This window comes from Choloepus didactylus, chromosome 14 (genome assembly GCF_015220235.1).
Source record: "Choloepus didactylus isolate mChoDid1 chromosome 14, mChoDid1.pri, whole genome shotgun sequence".
NCBI classification, from domain to species: Eukaryota; Metazoa; Chordata; class Mammalia; order Pilosa; family Megalonychidae; genus Choloepus; species Choloepus didactylus.
In genome coordinates this window covers 2,917,672-2,940,463 of record NC_051320.1, presented here as the reverse complement: position 1 = coordinate 2,940,463, position 22,792 = coordinate 2,917,672, and the positions used below count along the sequence as shown (strand labels likewise).

The following is a 22,792-nucleotide window of genomic DNA, read 5'->3' as shown; positions in this document are numbered from 1 at the left end:
AATTAAACTCTTATCATTTTCTATAACACTATAAAAAATTTACAAATTATGTCTTCTATAATTACAATATGACCCAGCAATTCCACCCCTAAGTATATACCAAAAAAAACTGAAAATAGAGACCCAAACAGAGACTTGCAGACCAATGTTCACAGTAGCATAATTTACAATAGCAAAGAGGCAGAAACAACCGAAGTGCCCATCAATGGATCAATGGATGAACAAAATGTGGTATATACATATAATGGAATATTATTCAACCATAAAAAGCAATGAAGTGCAGATACATGCCACGAACTGAATGAACATACCAAAGGACAAATATTGTATCATTCCACTTACATGCAATTTCTAGAATAAGCAAATTCATAGAGATGGAAAGTAGATACGGTGTTACTAGGGCCCAGGGTAGAGGAGAAATGGGGAGTTAGTGCTTCATGGTCACCATCCTTCTGTTTGAGGTAAGGGAAAATTTTGATGACGGATGGTAGCCCAACATCGCAAACGTAATCAATTCCGCTGAATTGTACTTAAAATGATTAAAACAGCAAATTTTTTAAAAACCTAAAGCAAAAAGATCTTAATAATTGTAGAGATATTCCATGTTCATACTCAATATTCTTAAGATGTTAATTCTTCCTAAGTTGGACTATACATTCAATAAAACACCAATCAAAATCCCAGCAAGTTATTTGGTAGATACAGACTAAGTGATTTTAAAGTTAAAACACAAAGGCAAAGACCCAGAACATCCAACACAATACTGAAGAAGAAGAACAAAGCCCTAAGTCTGATACTATCTGACTTTAAGCTTTATTTTAAAGCTACAGTAATCAAGACAGCATGGTACTGGCAAAAGAATAGATAAACTGACCGACAGCATGGAATAAAGAGACCAGAAAAAAAGACCCACACAGCTATAGTCAGCAGATCTTTGACAAAGGAGCAAAGGCAATCCAATGGAAAATAGATAGTTTGTTCAATAAATAGTGCTGGAACAACTGGATAAAGAAAAAGGAAAAACCTTAAAATGGACTTTAAACCTAAATGTAAAATACAAATCTATAAAACTTCTAGAACTTCACATGGGAGAATATCTACATGACCCTGAGTTAGGTGATGAGTTCTTACATAACACCAAAAGCACAAACCATAAAAGAAAAATATGAGAAGGTGGACTTTATTAAACTTAAAAACTGCTCTGCAAAAGATACTGTACAGAGACTGTAGAGACAAGTCAAAGACTCAGAGAAAATATTTGAAAACACATACTTAATAAAGAAGTTGTAACCAAATTATACAAAGAACTCTTAAAATTCAACAATAAGAAATCAAAAACCCAATTGAAAAATGGGCAAAAGATATGAAAAGACACCTCTCCAAAGAAAATATACAGACAGCAAATAAGCACAGATGCCCAACATACTATGTCATCAGGGAACTGCAAATTAAAACAATGAATGAGACACCACCTCACACACACTAGAATAGCTAAAATCCAAAAATCTGACAATACCAAATGCTGCAAAGGATGTGGAGCAACAGGAACACTCATTCATTGCTGTTGGAAGTGTAAAACGGTTCAGCCACTTTGGAAACAGTTTGGCGATTTCTTAGAATTGAGTTGCAAACTTATGTCCACACAAACCTGCACACAAATGTTTATAGCATCTTTATTCATTATCACCAAAAACTGAAAGCAACCAAGATGTCCTTAAATAGGTTTTATGTACAAACTGTGGTACATCCACACAATGAACTACTATTCAACAATAAAAAGAAAGAAGCTATCAAGTTATAAAAAGACACCAAGGACCCTTAAATGCATGTTGCTATGTTAAAGAAGACAGTCTGAAAAGATTACAAGATTACATACTACATAATTCCAACTACATAACATTTTGAAAATACCAAAACTATACAGACAGTAAGAAGATGAGTGGTTGTCAAAGTTCAGGAGGAAGGAGGAAAAGAATGAAAAGGTGGAGCACAGGGGACTTTTTAGGGTGGTGAAGCTATTCTGTATATTTTAACCATGGATATGTGTCATTATGCATTTGTCAAATGCCAGGCAGAGGCTCCTAATAAAAACCCTTGGCACTGACTTTCTAACAAGCTTCCCTCTTTGCAACATTTCATACATGTTGTCACAATTTGTATCTAAAGAATTAAGGGCATCCTATGTGACTGTGTTGGGAGAGAACTCTTAGAAGCTTTGTGATTTCGTTCTGTATCCCTTTGTTGTAATCAATCATGGCCATTAGGCTGAGTCCTGTGAGTTCTCCTATCTATTACTGAACCTGGGTGTGGCCTTTGGAAGTCCCGATGTGCCAAGACCCAAGAAGCTCAACAAACCCAAAGGAGAAAACTACACCAAGACACATCACAACCAAATTGCTTAAAATCAATGATAAAGAAAAAATCTTAAGAGGTCAAGAATGAGAATAGTTTTGGGTTTCTCAACAGCAACTCAGGAACTAGAAGACAATGAGGCAATGGCTTCAAAACTCTGAAGGAAAATTAGTTTCAACCTAAAATTGTATACCCCTGCAAAGTTTCAATCACATACAAAAATGGGATAAAAGCATCTTCAGACATGCCAACTCTCAAAAAAATACCTCCCATGAGTCTTTTCTCAGGAAGCTACTAGAAGATGTGTTGAATCAAAATGAGAGTGAAAACCAAGAAAGAGGAAGACATGGAATCCAGGATAAAAGAGCTTCAAGAGAGAAGAAAGGTGAAGGGAATTCCCAGAATAATGAAGGTAGAAAGCCTAGGATGGCAATATCCAAACAGAGAAAACATCTAGTTCAAATTGGAGCTGGCTGGGAGGTTGTGGGAAGGAGTACTCCAGGAAAATGAAATAGATAGGATGCCTGGTATGTCTGAAAAATCTTAATAGGTCAGCTGGACAGTGGTGAAAAATCAGGGTTTTATTAATACACAAAACTAGAGAAATAGAAAAACAAAATAATGATTAACTCCAGGGAAAACAAAAGTTTGCAGGAAAAAATTATCATGGCTAATACTTAGCTTGGTTATGAATATTATTTACTTATCCATAATTATGTAAACACCAAATACTAATCTAACCAAATTATGATATATCAATACTGGGAGAATGGAGAGCCAGGTAATGTGTGTAGTGGGGGGTGGGGAATTTGTGAGAAGAGAGCTAAACAAATAAATTGTATTAATTGGAAATACAATACAAGCATGCTTTTTTGAGATAAAAGAAATAAGGAACAAAAGAATCCCCTAAAAGAGTCAAAAGTGGTTGAGCTAGGATTTACAAATGCCATAAAAATAATAAAATATTTGAAAACAATTCCTTCTTACCTTAGGAAGTTCAGATAGTTTCTCTTCACTTGTCAACAAACAACTACTTGCACAAGAAGCACAGTCTGATATTTCCACAGCACTCTCACCTTCTTCAAATTCATTACATTCATCAGCACCTTCCCTGTCACTGTCAATCTCCCAGTCAATAAACTGAAGTTCATCTGAAAAATACAATTTTTAACTTGCATTTAGCTAAATTTATAGCTCTTTAATTTTTCTTTTCAAACTATTCTTTCTATTTTGAGTACTTAATCTACTCATGTAGCTCAGTAATTTTAAAATATATTAAAAGGTATACAGTAAAAAGTATATTCCTACTCGTATTTCCAGCCATTCCATTTCTCTCCAGTCTTACCCCCACCCCAATTCTCAGTTAACTACTTTTATTAGTTGTCCTGTCCTTCTAGAGATTCTCTAGCATGTTCAAGCAAATAAAATATATATTATTTTTTTTTCCTTTCTTATTCACCTTGATTTTTTCACTTACTAACATAACCGAGAGATTTTTTTCACTTCAGTAAGCAGGGAGCAGCATTTTCATTCTTTTCTATAACAATATAATATTTCTTTGCATAGTTGAACCAGTGTACTTAACCAGATCCCCTAATAAAAGACATTTTCAAGCATTTCACCCTGACATTTTTCTATATTTTTCAAAAGTAAGGAAACAACTAAACTCAGTTTTTAGTTTATGTCATAAGCATTATCTAAATGCTTTTTCAAAATTTTGATTCAGAAATATAAATTATTCTCATATATTAATTAACTAAATATAATTCTAACTGGCTATGCACAGAAACTGAAAATAGTTATTAAAGATAAATTAGTCTCTGAGGTATGGCCTACAATAGAAACCTTTCCTACAGTACAAACCACAAGTACTCCTTAACAGCGACTTCAGCAATTCAGGGAGCTAATTGGTTATCTGGATCCTGTTTCAGAGGTCTGATATCAACAATCTTACTTCCAGAAAGAAGTGATACTAAAAATTAAAACTTACTAGTTTTAATATCTAAAGGGAATAAGAAAACAAAAGAAAAAAAATCTTAAGCTAAAGATAAAAGTGGCATTGAGTAAACACAACTGTCTTCTTTAATCTGATATCGTTGTTCCAGAAGACACAGTAAAAGTACATTACAATGACTACAAAAGAGTGGAGGGCAGACCACCTTTGAGAGATGCATAATAGCAATTATCTCCCATATCTAACATCATGTTTAGTCGTAGAATGCAGGCAAGAAAATTCTCCCTGTTGCAAACCATCATAGCAGGAAGCCATGGAGAGTAAAAGGACAAACATAATAAGTGTCCTCAGAGCCACTGCAGCTACTGTCAGTACCAAACATTTGAGTGATACTCACTCATTCATTCATATATTCAATAAGTACCTGCTGAAGGCCTATCACACCATTCTAGACACCATAATACAAAATATACAAATAAAGAACAGAACACAGAACACCATTCCTACCCTGGAGAAGCCAACCAATTAATATGCACTGCAATCTGACGAGCGTTATAAAATAATAAATCACAAAGAAGAGGGGCTTTCATTTGGTCACAATTATTTTATGAAGCAGGCAAGATAATACTATATGACTAAGATTTGCATTTTTACATATGAGGAAATTGAGTCTCCAATAAGTTAAGAAATTTTCTCCAAGTTGTATCACTACCAAATGGAGAAGAAAAAACTTTTTTTAAAAAAGAAAAATATTTGGCATTTTTACTTCAGGGATTTTCCCACTCGACTACAATTCTGTGCCTCAAGGCCTCAGACAGTCTAATTCCACAGGGCAAGAAGAAAGTCTAGTAGTTTTTTTAAAGGATGCCAGTTAATCCTGATATAAAGCCAGGTTTGGTAACTACCAGAAGTGATGAAATATACAGCTTTGAAGTTAGACATCCTTAGGTCTGAATAGCAACTGGCAAACTTCACAATTACGTAAATCTGAGCAAGTTACTTGACTTTCCTAAGCCCAAATATTCTTCTGTAAAACAAGGATATTCCTTAGTTCTTAGGATATAGTGGATATCAAAGGAAATAACATAATACTCAGCCAAGAGTCTGGGAAAAAAAACAAGAATTTGATAAATGGAAATAGTTGTTATCCACGGGGGCAAGGGGGGCGGGGAGCAGATGTACACAATACTAGATATACCCCAAGGGATCATTTACATAATTGTGATCCAATGCTCAACTTATTTAAGAAAAGCCAACAATTCCTTAACTCATTACAAAGTAATTAACCTAAAGAATCTTGCCACTCAAATAGTTTTGGAAACTAATGAGTATCTCTTTTAATAGAGGAGAGTATATGTACTTTTAATTTTTTAATATCAGCTCGCTCTATTGAGATATAATTCACATACCATATAATTCACCTACATAAAGCCTAAAGTTTTTTAATACTCAAATTGTGTTATGAAATGTTTGAAGACAACCAAGAGTAACATAACAATGAAGTCCATTTAATATGGCTGAATTAACAAAACAAGCCCTGTGAGCTGTATGTATAAATTTAAAATATCACATCATCTCATAATTACTAAACCGGCAAAGGTAGTTACCAAAATGGCAAACAAAATGACTAAAAGAATTTGACCACCTTCCACAGGGGCTATCTGTATAAATCTAATCTTATTAACAAATGTGAACCATCAGAGTTAAAAGTCATAGCTTATTTTGAAAGCATTAAGACTTTTAAATAGTATGGATGAGTTACATATTTAAAATTTGTAAAAGAACATGATTTCCATATACTGTGAGGTCAGTAGTTCTCAACTACGGGAGATTTTCCTCTATAGAGAACATCTGGCAACATCTGAAGACGTTTTCGGGTGCCCCATCTGGGGTGGGAGTGCACTGGCACCTAACAGATAGAGGCCAGGGATACTGGTAAACACTCAACAACACACAGGACAGACCCCACAACATGATACAGCCCGAATGTCAACAGTGCTGAGGCTGAGAAACCCTGCTTTAAACTCTCTAAAACAGCATGCAATATAAAATACCATCAGAATAGTAACTGTTAGCAAGTTTTATTTCTAACACACGTAAGTTGTCATTGGTATACCCCTCCTCCAAAACAAGGTTAGCAAGGATACAGTATAGGCATATAGCATTATATAACAGTTGCGCGAACTAGCTTTGGAGCCAGAGAAACTTATAATGGAATCCCAACCAATTCTAAAATGTACAAGTTTAAGTTATTAACTGTAAAAACAACACCAGTAATAACTATCTCAAGCTTACTGTGAGAAATATTACTTGAGAAAATGCTTTAAAGGGCTTACCAAAGAGACTGGTACTCAGAACATAATAACTATCAGAAATGGAATATAGTCTTTTTTCCCATATTAAACTTTATACAAGGCACAAACTGGATTTCTTACAAAATTATGAATTTACCTTCACTAGCCCCATCTTCTGGACATAAAGCATTCTTGTTACAAAACCTGTCTATTTTATAACTATGTCCATTATCGTTCTGTGATTTATAAAGAATCTTATCTTCATCTGACAGATCACTTCCACTGGAATTCCATGTTAAATCTGCAGACACATTTTCACTCTTAGATGGGGAAGTTTCTGTTAAAAAGGAAAAAAAAAAACATATAAATATGATCAGTCAACGTGGTTATATATTGGATGACATTTTATCCATATTATTTTGCTAAAACGAAATACACAAAACTCTGATGACAATGGAAGCAATGTCTTATGTCAAATCTTCCTGCCTAAAGATAACCTGGCTAAGATTCTTTGAATTAAAGCCAAAGTTCAAGAAGAAAAAGAATTAGAATTGTTTGAGATAAGTTATAAAGGACAACGAAAATGACTAGAGCACAAAAAGAAAACTAAAAGAAAAAAAAGTTTGAAATAATAATCAGAGAACCATAAATTCCTAGATATTTGATGAAACAAAACAAACAAAAAACACACTGTGCCGGATTGAATGTATTGTATCCCCCAAATGCCATTATCTTTGTGGTCTTGTGGGACAGACGTTTTGGTGTTGCTTGGATTTGCTTGGAATGTGCCCCACCCAGCTGTGGGTGATGATTTTGATGAGATGTTCCCGTGGAGGCGTGGCCCTGCCCATTCGGGGTGGGCATTGATCAGTGGAGCCATATAAATGAGCTGACTCAGAGAGAGGGAACGGAGTGCAGCTGTGAGTGATGTTCTGAAGAGGAGCAAGCTTGCTAGAGAGAAACGTCCTGGGAGAAAGTCATTTTGAAACCAGAACTTTGGAGCAGACGCCAGCCACGTGCCTTCCCAGCTAACAGAGGTTTTCCGGATGCCATTGGCCATCCTCCAGTGAAGGTACCCGATTACTTATGTGTTACCTTGGACACTTTATGGCCTTAAGACTGTAACTGTGTAGCCAAATAAACCCCCTTTTTATAAAAGCCAATCCATTTCTGGTGCTTTGCATTCTGCAGCATTAGCAAACTAAAACACACACCAACTACAAAGCTAATACTTACGAATAATACAAAAGTTTCTGTGCACCTCCTTTACCACAATAGGACCTTTGGTAACACACTTTACAACAAACTCTTATTTATTTAAGCTTTCTGTTTGATATAATAGTAGATTCACATAGACTTGTAAGAAATAATACAGAGATTCCAAAAGAATTGAATATAGCGACTCAAACAGATGTTTGTACATCAATGTTCACAGTGGTGTAATTCACAATGGCCAAAAGATAAAAACTATCCAAATATCATCAACAGATGAATGGATAAGCAAAATGTGGTAGATACACACAATGGAATATTATTCAACACAAAAAGGAATGAAGTGCTGATACATGCTACGAAATGGATGAATCCTGAAAACATTATGCTAAGTGAAATAAGACAGACACAAAAAGACAAATATTGTGTGATATCCAGAATAAGGGAATTCACAGAGACAGAAAGTATATCAGAAGTTACCAGGGGCCAAGGTAAGGAAAGGGGAGGATGGAAAGTTATTGACTAATAGGTACAGTTTTTGTTTGCGATAAGGAAAAAGTTTTGATAATGGATAGTGCTGATATAGCACAACACTGGTAAATATAATTAATTCCACTAAATTATATACTCAAACATGGTTAAAACTGCATATTTTATGTTTTATATATGTTACCAGAATTTAAAAATAAACATATGTTTAGATGTATATATATATTTGTTCAGAGTTCTGTCTTTGGGTCTGAGGGTATTAAATTCAAACACTACCTTCTTCAAAAGCTACTCCGGTTTATATAGGTGAAACCACTACCAGGAACTTACCAGTCAGCAATTCATTTTACTTGGGGGAAAAGATATGCCCCTGAGGTCAAGGCCCATTCCAACGGAATTCTAGAAAGACATCACCCAGACAATGAGAGCAGTTACCACGCATTTATAAACACTTCTGGGTGACTACTGTGTGACATGAATTGTGCAAGCATCTGGGATATTAAGATGAGCAACAGAAGGGGCCTGCCTTATGAGCTCAAGGTCTAATGGAGAAAAAAGCAGATCAACAAATACTAATTTAAAAATTAAGTAATTCCTCTCTAGGAGCAGGAGATTTCTGACATCAATCAGCAAACACAGATTTGAGAAAATACTTTGCAGGGTGTTTCAGAAACAATGAAACACTATTTCTTGTCTTTCCCCCAGTTTTATTTTGCTTGGTAAATAAATATATTATGTTAAGCCTTTTAAAGAAAATCACTATCTACAAAGGGTCCAGCTTCTTTAAGTCTCAAGTTTTGAACTTTCTGCTGCTCCCTGAGCTTTCTTTGCCAACATTCACTTGCTCACTTCTTCCACCCTTCCCATCTCCTCCACTGCCTTCCTTTTTCAGTCTTCTCTAGATCTCAGTGTCCTCTTTTTTGCCCTTCTGCACACTTTGCAAAAGTATGTTCTTTGTCTTCTGCCTTCCAGCTCTCACAGAAATACTACTTGCATAACCCAAATGGGTGTGGAATTTTTAACTTGGAAATGCTGTATAATATACTGTCTTATTCTGATACTTTAGAAGCTACTATTTTTGAAATGAACCAGTTCTGTGAAATGCCCTGAGTCCTTTTTACTGTCAGCCTGTATTTGCAAATCTTTACCAAATATTAACAATACTTTCTAGCCTTCACAAGCCACATATGATGAAAGAAAGTAACTATACAAGCTCCTTCAGCTCTTCATTCTATAGAGTAGAAAGTACAGCAAGGTAGGCAGAATACTTACAGCATTGCTGTAGTATCATCCCTAAGATTCTTCAGCAATTAACTACAAAGTGGCAACTTTATTAATATTTACTTTCTCCCCAAAAGCTGAATTTGACTACGCTTATATAAAATCTCCAGAATAATAAAAAACCCCATCTGTTTTAAAGAAAATACTGTTTTCTCCATACAATATATCATGAAGGTTTAGAGGTCAGAATTAAATTGATCTTTGAATATCACAGCATTTGGCACTAATAAAAAGAAAAGTAAAATTCTGCAGTTCCATCAAAAGATTATGGCTACTACAAAAACATAATATGCTAGTTTATTTTATAACACAGTATTTCATGAATTAAAAAAAATCTGGGAAATTTTATTTTTCACTTACATAGAAAAGAGCCCCCTTAAATGTTAGTGAAATAATTTAGTTGCTTAGACACAGAAAGTCTTTCTACTCTGCAGAATTCTGAGCAGGCTCTCATATAGCTATTTCTGCTTTCAGACATAACAGAAATTCATACCATCACTAAGCACCTACTAAGTGTAAGCCCTTGAACTAGGTATTTAATCTAGATTTTTTACCTCACTTAGTATCACAACAACCCAATCAGACACATATTAGTATGCCAATTTGACAGACGTAGAAACCAAGGTTCAGAGTGTTTAACTTGCTTTCTCAAGATTACCCAGTCAGTCCCAGGGATGAATCTGGACCTGGCATCGTGGGATTGAGAACATCTCCTTGACCAAAAGGGGGATACAAAACAAAACAAAGTAAAGTTTCAGTGGCTGAGAGATTTCAAATGGAGTCAAGCGGTCACTCTGGTGGACATTCTTAAGCACTATATAGATAACACTTTTTTAGGTTTTAATGTATTGAAATAGCTAGAAGTAAATACCTGAAACTACCAAACTCTAACCCAGTAGCCTTGACTCTTGAAGATGATTTTATAACAATGTAGCTTACAAGGGGGGACAGTGTGACTGTGAAAACCTTGTGGATCACACTCCCTTTATCCAGTGTATGGATGGATGAGTAGAAAAATGGGGACAAAAACTAAATGAAAAATAGGGTGGGATGGGGGGCATGATTTGGGTGTTCTTTTTTACTTTTATTTTTAATTCTTTTTCTGATTCTTTATGGAGTAAAGAAAATGTTCAAAACTAGATTGGGGTGATGAATGCACAACTATAGGATGGTACTGTGAACAGGTGATTGTACACCATGGATGACTGCATGGTATATGAATATATCTCAATAAAACTGAATTTAATTTAAAAAAAAAAAAAAAAAGAAGATTGCCCAGTCAGGATTACCTCGGAAGGCCAAAACCCAGAACAGACCCCTGCAGGCGCAAGCCCTCACTCTTCCAATCCCCAACTCCCAGAGTAACAGAGTGCACAGCAAGGCCAGTTGCCTACCTAATATCAACTCCCCTCTTTTTCCTTACTAGCAAAACCCCAATTTTATTAGGGCAGCAACATAGCTGTTTAACAATCCTAATTTCCCTGAGGTCTCTTTAATGGAGGTATGACCTTATATGACAGGTTCTGGCCAAAGGTAGAGGTACCTGGGGAGGGCATTCTTTCCCACATGGACAAAGCTCACTTGGAGAAAATACTTAGAGCCTTCATTCTTCCCAAGAACTTGTCCTGGATATATAGCCACCACCTCACAACCATGAGACAAAACCCCATGCTAAGGGTGGCGGTGCAGAACTCAGAAACTGAGTCTGGCCCCATAGACTTCTTGTACAGTCCTTATACCATTGGTCATAACTTTACTTCTCAAAGTAAAAATCTCAGTTTTTTTTTGTTGTTGTTGTTTGTTTGTTTTCAACCCTGGAGCTACTGAGCTAACCTACTGAGTTCTGTGATAAAAGTGAACTGAGGAAGGACACACAAGAAACTTAAATAATTACCTATGGGGGACAGGAAGAATGGAGTAGATGGTGACCGAGATAGATTTCACAAAAATTCTCTTTTTACATTGTTTTGAAGTTTTCAACCCTATCCAAATAGCTTAAACAAATTATGTAAACAACTTTTAAAAAGAAATCAAATAAGTCAAAGAAGAATATATCAGCCTTAGACCTTCTCTGGGAAGACATCAACAGAAATAATGTAAAAAAATGAACAAAAATAATATTACCCTCTTTGGGTCTAGGGGATAATTCAAGACACTTGTCTGTAATAGTCTTCATTTTAGCTGATAACACCTACAAACAAAAGAAAATAAGGTAGTATTTTAAGTGGCAAGAACTAAAAAATAACAGTATTTTGTAAAATATATAGAACCTTAAACTACATCCTCCTTAACATCTTCCTCTCTGTTTTCCTTTACTCATATTAGCCAACATAGGTATATTCCTTTTTCCAGAATATCTACTCCTTATATGGTTATAAACCTATGTCTATGTTTTTCCACAATCTAAACAGAGCTGGCTGATCAAAACTTCTTCGTATTAATAGTCGATGCGAATAACTGCTCATAAACACGGCTGTGAGATCTTTACCACCTGTACTCAAATAATCTTTAGTCTATAATAGCATTTTCTCTGTATAACAAAGTATTTAAAAGTTACCACATATACAAAAATTAACCAAAGCATCTTATTGCCAAAACATTACAAATATATAAACATTTGATAAATATTCTTCTTGTGAAAAGTAGTGTGCTCAACCATTTCATCTTCTGAGAACATTCCCAAAATGTATTCTTCATTTACAAACAAACTAGTAGAAAGGTTCTGCATGGCATAAAGAGGTGAATGCTAATTTTCCACAATTATTAAAGGAAATCAAGGAATAAGGGAAGAAAAGTAATATAGCAATTACATTGTTCTGAAAGAAAATAAGGAAAAGAATTACAAAGAAATGTCATTACAGTGGACTCAACACTCAGGAATCTAGGATTTTTTCCTGGGCTCTCAGGGAAAACAATTTCACCACTATTTACCGGAGTCTCAGAAGTATTCTGGAATCCTTCCCCACACCTGAGCCAGGCTTCCGAAAGGGTGGCCGCTGCGTCCACTGTCTTCAGACCTGCTTCTCTGCACTGCAGGGGACTCTCTCCTGGAAAGGATGGGTAGTCTATATCCCAATTCCTTTTTCTCTGTAGAGATGATGGTCAAAGAAAAAAATAAGGAAATCAGCTTCATTAAATATACATTAACTTGACAATAACCATGTGGAAATCCAGAAAGACAGCTTCAGAAAGGCATTGTTTCTGAATCTCTGAATCTTCACATAAAGATAGAAGTAGAGAACAAAACCAAACTGCTTAGACAACACTTAACACTAGAGAACAAACTCTTAAGTCCTAGTGGATGAGGACAAACAACCAATACTCCTACCATGGAGTATTGCAGGACAAGAGAAGTACGGGAGACAACGGGGCACTGGACGGACAGACCTGAGAGCAACAACAGATATAACAACAGATACTGACAAGAAAGTAGAGCAGGCCACCCTGTGAACGGCATGCAGGCTAGGGGACCCCCTAAGAAGATCCAAAGGGTGGAACGAAGCTGTGGAACTTGAAACTGGCCAGCCAGGGCTCCCTTCCAGGACAGGACCCCACACTAAGGAGAAACTGCTGGGAATGGAATCAGTTTAGCAGCACAGAGACAAAAGGAATAAAGAAAAGACAAAGTCTAGATAAAGTGATAGAGAGGAACAGGGTAAGGAAGCAGACACAAGTAAATAAGAGGCCATTATTTTTGCATTCTAAGAAAAGACAACAAAAATTAGAAAAGGTATCCTGAATCCTGCCTTTTAAAAGTTCAGAAAAACTATCATGACATAAAAATAAGCAACAGAAAAGTAACAAAGCCAAATCCCACATAAAGTTATCAGAAAAAGAAAATAAGGAACAGAATTACATCCCAGCACACAATAATAACACATCAAAGACATGCCCATTAAACAGATAAAAAAACTGTAATCTACCATTTCAAAATGAGATAAGACAGAGTTATAAAAACTCAGAAATGAGGTAACAATATTTAAGAAAGAATTAGATATAAAATGAAAAATCATTTCAGAAATAAAGACTAGGCCATAAGGAAAATAAGAACACACAGATTTCACAGATAACCTCTAGAGAGAAATAGAAGGTGAAAAGAGGGAAAAATTTAAAGTCTCATCCTGCTCTCCAAATGAAGAAAGAGTAAAAGAATTTGAGAGAAAGAGAATTTGGTCAAGTCTCTGTCTGGATCCAACATACAGATACAGGAGTCCCTGAAGGAGAAAGTCAAAGAAATGGGACAAAACAAATACTAAAAACTATAATTCAAGAAAACTTCCCTGAAATTAAAAAAAAAAAAAAAATTGAAACCACATATTGAAATAGTGCACCAGATACCTGAGAATATCAACCCAGAAACAACCAAATCCAAGATAGATTCTAGTAAAATTACTAGACTTTAAAGAAAAATACCCTATAAGCATCTAGACAAAAAGAACAAATTACTTATTAGGTAATAAAAATTATATTACATTATGGAAGCATAACTTCATGGCAGAAGAAAATAAAGTACATATTTAAGATACTCAAGAGAAGAAAATGAGAGCCAAAGATTTTACAGCCACCATCAGTGGCAGCACTGACTTATTTTCTTCAAACCTTTTTGTCTTTATTACAAATTTCTACAACAGATATGTATCACTTCATAATTTTTAATAATTTTATTTTAAGGAAAATTTTAGATTTGGGCTGGGAATTAAATTAAGGTCAACTATTATGATTTGCTCACCTCATCAGAAATATCACCTCATCAATACCACTGTAGCAAAATAAAATAAAATAAATAAAATAATAAAGATTAAAATATAACATTAAAAATTCCTTAACTTTGGGAAGGGAACAAATTCATAAAACTGAATTCAGCCATAACATAGATGGCATTTTAACAGCTGTAAGCATTGCCTCCTCGTGTGGAAATGTCTCTGGTAAGGGCAGGAATTCTTGACATCCAGGCACCTACCACCAGAGCCTGTGTGTCCTTCATCTGTGTATAGTTTGCCCTGACATCTCCAAACAAGCTAACTCACCTATCTAGAACAGTAAAAAAGCTTGGAAATTTCATTTTGGTCTCTACAGAGCCAATTTTCTTTTCAACTCCAGAATATTTCACCAACACATTAAATCAGCTTGGGCTGACTCTTTAAAGAAATGGGTGACTCTAAGTCTAGGACAGAAAATGTCCAAAATGAACCTGGAAGGAACATCTTGAACCAGAAAGTAAAAAAGTGTTCAAGGAATAATGGAGCATGTCAAAAGTCACAGGAGGCTGTATGAAGGGGCTCCCCTTGACCAAATGTGGGACAATTTCTGCATCAAATAAATAATGGCAGTAAAGAATTATAACTTAATGAATAAAATAAGAATCCGTTAGTCTCCATTAGTAAAAACAAAACAACAAACAGAAAATCATCAATGGATGCTATAACTACTGGGTGAAAATTTGAGAAGAGGATATTTACATGGTCGCAAAATATCTCCCCCAAAATTCCTTATTAATTACAGAGGAGAAAATAGTAACTTTTTAATGGAGAAACCTGGCAGACACAACCTTAAAAAGTAATCAATATTGACAAACGGACATCAAGCACCTCCTGATAAAATGCACTGCGAAGAACACAAAACAACTTTGGTATTCCTACCAAAAATGTGTAACCTGAATCTTACCAAGAAAAAAGATTAAACAAAACCAAAATAACTGGCCTGTAAACCTTAAAAATATCAAGTTCAAGAAACACAAAGAAAGTCTGAGGAATTGTTCCAGATTAAAAGAAGACTAGGGAGGCACTGACAAGTAAATGAAATGTATGATCCTGGATTGGGGGGAAGGGGCATGTAAACAGTATTACTGGGAATTGATAAAATGTTAATATGAACTGTGGATTAGATAATAGTATTATATCAATTTTAAATTTCCTACCTTTATAATTGTACTATCCTTATATAAGAAAAAGGCCTTGCTTTTTTGCAACGGGTTTGCCACTAGAACACAGGTGTCATGAAAACCATCACTGATTCTTAAGCCAAAATGGGAAAGGAAAAGACTCACATCAACATTGTCATTATTGGACACGTAGATCTGGGCAAATCCACCACTACTGGCCACCTGATCTACAAATGTGGTGGAATCAACAAACGAACCATAGAAAAATTTGAGAAGGAGGCTGCTGAGATGGGAAAGGGATCCTTCAAGTATGCCTGGGTCTTGGATAAACTGAAAGCTAATGCAAGTGTGGTATCACCATTGATATCTCCCTGTTGAAATTTGAGACCAGCAAGTACTATGTGACCATCATTGATGCCCCAGGACACCGAGACTTTATTAAAAACATGATTACATGTTCAATTAGGATGAACTTAAATGTTTGGAAATGAACAGGGGTGTCAGTAGCAAGATGTGAGAATAACTAACAGCGCCAAATGGTGTGTGAATGAGGTGGAAAGGGGAAGCTCAGAGTCATATATGTCACCAGAAGGAAAGCTGGAGGTCAAAAGATGGGAATGTATAAAACTGAATCCTATGGTGGGCAATGTCCATGATTAACTGTACAAATACTAGAAATCACTCCCATGAACCAGAACAAATGTACGACAATACAATTAGAAGTTAATAATAGAGGAGCATATAGGGAAGAACTATATACCTATTACAAACTATATACTACAGTTAGTAGTATTTCAACATTTTTTCATAAACAGTAACAAATGTACTATATCAATACTACGAGTCAACAATTGAGGGGGGTTGTTTACGGATAGGGGAGGATTAGAGTTTCCCTTTCTTTTTTTCTTTTTTCATCTTTCACTTTACTTCTCGTCTGGAGTAATGAAAAGTTTCTAAAAATTGAACAAAAATTAAGTGTGATGGATGCACAGCTGTATGAGGGTACCCAGGGGCAAGTGATTGTACACTTTGGATCTTTGGATAATTGTATGGTATCTGAACAATCTCAATAAAAATGAAAAAAAAACAAAACAAAACATGATTACAGGTACATCTCAGGCTGACTGTGCTGTCCTGATTGTTGCTGCTGGTGTTGGTGAACTTGAAGCTGGTATCTCCAAGAATGGGCAGACCCAAGAGCATGCCCTTCTGGCTTACACACTGGGTGTGAAACAACTAATTGTTGGTGTTAACAAAATGGATTCCACTGAGCCATCCTACAGCCAGAAGAGATATGAGGAAATTGTTAAGAAGTCAGCACCTACATTAAGAAAATTGGGTACAACCCTGACACAGTAGCATTTGTGCCAATTTCTGGTTGGAATGGTGACAACATGCTGGAGCCAAGTGCTAACATGCCTTGGTTCAAGGGATAGAAAGTCACCCGTAAGGATGGCAGTGCCAGTGGAACCATGCTGCTTGAAGCTCTGGATTGCATCCTGCCACCCACTCGTCCAACTGACAAACCCTTGCATCTGCCTCTTCAGGATGTCTACAAAATTGGTGGTATTGGTACTGTCCCTGTGGGCCAAGTGGAGACTGGTGTTCTCAAACCGGGCATGGTGGTCACCTTTGCTCCAGTCAATGTTACAACTGAAGTCAAGTCTGTTGAGATGCACCATGAAGCTTGGAGTGAAGCTCTTCCTGAGGACAATGTGGGCTTCAATATCAAGAACGTGTCTGTAAAAGATGTTCATCGTGGCAATGTGGCTGGTGACAGCAAAAATGATCCATCAATGGAAGCAGCTGGCTTCACTGCTTTTCAGGTGATTATCCTGAACCATCCAGGCCAAATCAGTGCTGGCTATGCACCTGTGCTGGACTGTCACACAGCTCACATTGCTTGCAAGTTTGCTGAGCCGAAGGAGAAGATTGATCGTCATTCTGGTAAGAAGCTGGAAGACGGCCTGTCCTAGTTTGCTAATGCTGCAGAATGCAAAACACCAGAGATGGATAGGCTTTTATAAAACGGGGGTTTATTTCACTACACAATTACAGTCTTAAGGCCACAAAGCGTCCAAGGTAACACATCAGCAATCGGGTACCCTCACCGGAGGATGGCCAATGGCATCTGGAAAACCTCCTGTAGCTGGGAAGGCAGCTGGCGTCTGTTCCAAAGCTCAAAACGGCTTTCTCCCAGGACGCTCCTCTCTAGCAAGCTTGCGTCTCTTCAAAACATCACTCCCAGCTGCACTCTCTTTCTTCCCCCCAAGTCAGTTCATTTATATAGCTCCACTGATCAAGGCCCACCCCGAATGGGCGGGGCCACGCCTCCATGGGAACATCCCATCAGAATCATAGCCCACAGCTGGGTGGGGCACACTCCAAACAAATCCAACCATCACCAAAACGCCTGCCCCACACAAGACCACAAAGATAATGGCATTTGGGGGACACAATACACTCAAACCGGCACACGGCCCCAAATTTCTGAAATCTGGTGATGCTGCCATCATTGATATGGTTCCTGGCAAGCCCATGTGTGTTGAGAGCTTCTCTGATTATCCTCCTCTAGGTCGTTTTGCTGTTTGGGATATGAGACAGACAGTTGCTGTGGGTGTCATCAAGGCAGTGGACAAAAAGGCTGCTGGAGCTGGCAAGGTCACCAAGTCTGCCCAGAAAGCTCAGAAGGCTAAATGAATATTGCCTGTAACACCTGCCACCCCAGTCTTAATCAGCGCTGGAAGAACAGTCTCAGAACTGTTTGTCTCAATTGGCCATTTAAGTTTAATAGTAAAAGACTGGTTAATGATGATAATGCATCATAAAACTTTCAGAAGGAAAGGAATGTTTTGTGGACCACTTGTTTTTGTGTGACAGCTTTAAGTTATTAGTTTTTAAAATCAGTACCTTTTTAACTGGGAACAATAACCAAAAATCTGTCACAGAATTTTGAGACCCATTAAAACAAAGTTAATGAGGAAAAAAAAAAAAAAAAGAAAAGAAAAAGAAAAAGGCCTTGTTCTAGAAAACAAATACCTAAGTATTTAGGAATAAAGGGCACTATTTCTCCCAATTACTCTCAAACAGTAGAGGAAAAAATTACAAACATATGCATTCATGGGGAGAAAAAGGAGAAAGACTAGGGAAATAAATCTGTGAATTGGTAAGACCTTAAGAAATTACTAATTATATTCTTGCAACTTTTCTGTAAGTTTAAAATTTTGTCAAAATAAAAAGGTACCCCAACATCATCAACATGGTGACATAAACAGCTAGTGAAAATTTCTCTCCAGAGATTCAATGAAAAAAAAAGGACAATTCTGAATTGTTTGAAACTCTGGAGGAAGATATAGACTGGAGAAAGACCCTGAAAATCCAAACTGAAGAAAGAGAAAAATATCAGGTAGGAATTTTCCATCCCAGACCAGCCAGTCCGTCTCCCCTCCTCCTCACTCAAGTCTCCACGTGGGAAAGGCACAGAAATGACAGATGGGACCCCTCCCACAGGGGATACAGATTTTTAAATCTCACAGCAGTGAAAACTACCCTCACGGTTTGAAGACTGGTGGACAGGGGAGGACATTTCAAAGCCCAGATCAATGAGGGACAAAGAGACTGAGAGAACATAGACAGAGACGCATTTCCAGCTCTGGGTCTGAAAGCCCTTCCCCCAACCTTGAGGGAAGCAGTAGCCAGCAGCCGTTTCCTTGCCTTGGAGACAGCTGGAGTTCTGGATCAGCTAAGAGAGTACTTTGCCACAGATGGAGCCCCACATGGCGCCAGATTTTGGCCAGCAAAGTGATGGCATAGGTATCCCGCAGTTTCAGCCCAGCTGGGTCATACAAAGCCTGTGCTCTGAGGCAAAGCAGCCTCTGAGGACGGTTAAGTTACCGAACAGCACCATCTACTGGACAGTCCAGTAAGTGCAAGGAAAGAAAATACTTTTTAAAAAAATGCTTCAGAACCTTTCTTAGGAGCACAGGAGCTGGTCTACATGTCCTGTACGGAAACCCAGCCCTATTTTGGCTGAGAAATAGGGAAGACCCAACTGTTAAAGCAAGGCCCCAAAACAAACCCAGGTCTTGCTAGCCGGTGGAAAACAGCATTAGCGGAAGCAGCAGATTTGTATTACCACACACGGTGAACTTGCTGGGGTGCCCAGTGCCTACCTCCCATCCCTGTGGAAGACCACAGTGGGTACCCGATTTAGGGGAGAAGACTGAGGGGCAAAGCCAATCTGACAACTGGTCAGAGACAGAAAAAAGAAAAGACAGAGATCAAAGTCAACCAGTAAGAAAACCTTAAGCAAAAGAGAGAAAACAACCTCCAGAATAAACCAACCAAGAAAATCAGATGTGTAGGTAGCAAAAAATCATGAGCCACATCAGAAAATGGGAAGATATGGCCCAGTCAAAAGAAGAAAGTAATATTTCAACTGACATTCAGGAGTTGAAACAACTAATTATAGATGTTCAAACAAATCTTTTAAATCAAATCAACGAGGTGAGAGAGAATGTGACAAAAGAGATGAAAGATAAGACGACACAGGGTGATCATAAAGAAGAATTTGTATGCTTGAAAAAAACAAACGGCAGAACTTATAGGAATGAAAGGCACAACAGAAGAGATGAAAAACACAATGGAGACATACAACAGCAGACTTGGAGAGGCAGAAAAAAGGATCAGTGACATGGAAGACAGGACATATGAAATCCTGCACACAAAGGAACAAATAGGGAAAAGAATGGAAAAATATGAGCAGGGTCTGGAACTGAATGACATGAAGCACATGAATATATGTGTCATGGGTGTCCCAGAAGGAGAAGAGAGGGGAAAAGCAGGAGAAAGAATAGAAGAAATAATCAATGAAAATTTCCCAACTCTTATGAAAGATCTAAAATTACAGGTCCAAGAAGTACAGCATACCCCAAACAGAAATGATCCAAATAGAGCTACTCCAAGACACTTACTAATCAGATTTTCAAATGTCAAAGACAAAGAGAATTCTGGAAGCAGCAAGAGAAAAGCAATCCATCACATATGAGGGAAGCTTGATAAGACTAAATGCAGATATCTCAACAGAAACCATGGAGGCAAGAAGGCAGTGGTATGACATATTCAATATACTAAAAGTAAAACTGCAAACCAAGAATCCTATATCCAGCAAATCTGTCCTTCAAAAATGAAGGAGAGTTTAAAATATTTACACATAGACGCTGAGAGAGTTCATGAATAAGAGACCTCCTCTACAGGAAGAACTAAAGGGAATGCTGCAGACAGACAGGAAAAGACAGGAGAGAGATTTGGAGAAGAGTGTAGAAATGAAAATATCAGGAGATAGAAAGAGGGTAGAGATCAGATATTTGATGCTGAAAGAGTATGGAATGTTTTAGAGGATTGAGTGTGTAGATCTAGAAACGGATAGCACAATACTGTGTGATGATAGCACAATATTGTAGGTACACTAAAAAAAACATGATTGTGAATATGGTTGAAAGAGGAAGTTTAGGGGTCTGTATGACATCAGAAGGAAAGAAGATAAAGATTGGAACTGTATAACTTAGTGAAACCTAGAGTGGTCAATGTGTGTGACTAAATGTACAAATATAAGAATGTTTTTGCGTGAGGGAGCAGCAAGAAGGAATGAAGTTTTGAAGTATGTAATGAAGTGAATGGGCCATGAGGACAGTAGGTTGAGTGAAATAAGATAGAAATGAAAAGACAAACATTATAATGCCTAATATGGACTAATAATATGCAAACTCTGAGAATTCAATCTGGGAGATGGGTTATAAAGGGAAGGCTTAGGTAAAGGTTCCTAGATTGTAAACTCCTACAGAAGTCACATCTATTCACGAGTTGTAACAGTTAATTCTAAATTTTGAGATGCTGAGCTGTTTGTGTCTGACGTGGTCAGTCCCTGGAGCTTCGGGTGTCTGTGTGGCCCCCGGGACTCACAACCACAGTTCGACAACTCTGAGTGTTGGCATTGCCCCATGAATCAACTGTTAAAGAGGCTGAAAAGGAGATCAGACTTCAATTGGAGATGTGAATGAAATGGACTTGGTTAATAATGGGGTAGATCAGACTAAAGGATAGAGGATGATATTAACCGTGTTTTAAAACTTTGGCTTCTGTGTGGGACCAAAAGCAGTGATGGTTACATGTTGCAAAATCTATGTTTTCTGTAGCACACTAAATAATTTAACTTGTATGGTCAGTTTACTCAAATGCCAAAATTACATGGAACCATGAATAGGGAGTGAGACCTTGTTGGTTTGTACAGGTTAGCATGAAGCCCCAATACAACCCAGAGTAATATGGGCAGAGAACAAAAAGTATTTGCAAAGTTCCCTTGCAGGACTGTGAAAAAATGTGGAAAACTAAACTTCCCCAACTAGTGAATTCCTAATATTCTCACAAGCATTGGGGATCACCAGCTTAGCAGGCCGAGCCTTCCATCTTGGGGCTTGCCCTTATGAAGCTTGTTACTGCAAAGGAGAGGCTAAGCCTACTCATGATTGTGCTGAGTCACCCCCAGAGGGCCTCTTTTGTTGCTCAATGTGGCCTCTCTCTCTAAGCCGAGTTGGCAGGTAAACTCACTGCCCCCCCCCACCATGTGGGACATGACTCCTAAGGTATAAATCTCCCTGGCAATGTGGAACGTGACTTCCAGGGATGAGCCTGGACCCTGTAATGCATGATTGAGAAAGCCTTCTGGACCAATAGGGCAAAGAGAATTGAAACAAAACAAAGTTTCAGTGGCTGAGAGATTTCAAATGGAGTCAAGAGGTCATGCTGTAGGTAACTCTTACGTGTTATATAGGTATCTGTTTTTAGTTTTTAGCTTATTAGAATAGTTAGAAGGAAATATCTAAAACTGTTGAACTGCAATCCAATATCCTTGATTCTTGAAGGTGATCATATAACTACATAGCTTATATGGTGTGACCATGTGATTGTGAAAACCTTATGGCTCACACTCCCTTTACCGAGTGGATGGACAAACGAGTAGAAAAATGGGGACAAAAGTAAATTAATAATATGGAGGAGGGGGGTATGGGACATTCGGGTGTTCTTTTTACTTTTATTTTCATTCTTATTTTTATTTTTGAGAGTAACGAAAATGTTCAAAAATTGATTGCACAGATATATGATGAAACTGTGAACAACTGTTGTACACTTTGGATGATTACATGGTATGTGAATACATTTCAATAAAATTACATTTAAAATACAAAAATATAAAGGTAACCAAAAAACTCAAATTAACAGAACAAATCCAGGTTGATTCTAGCAGGAAGTAAAGCAGAGAAATACTTAAAC

General features: G+C 37.2%; 1 protein-coding gene across 2 annotated transcripts in view; it reads right to left on the bottom strand.

The window, feature by feature from the left end:
- The window catches only part of SPIDR (scaffold protein involved in DNA repair), a 624,221-nt gene that overhangs the window by 535,355 nt on the left and 66,074 nt on the right, over positions 1–22,792 (bottom strand). For both annotated transcript variants that reach the window (XM_037803415.1, XM_037803414.1), the window contains exons 2-5: positions 12,514–12,669; positions 11,707–11,773; positions 6,758–6,937; positions 3,340–3,503 (exon numbers count right to left, since the gene is read on the bottom strand). In XM_037803415.1, the coding sequence (XP_037659343.1) occupies positions 3,340–3,503; positions 6,758–6,937; positions 11,707–11,773; positions 12,514–12,669 (567 nt within the window). The remainder of the gene's footprint in view (positions 1–3,339; positions 3,504–6,757; positions 6,938–11,706; positions 11,774–12,513; positions 12,670–22,792) is intronic.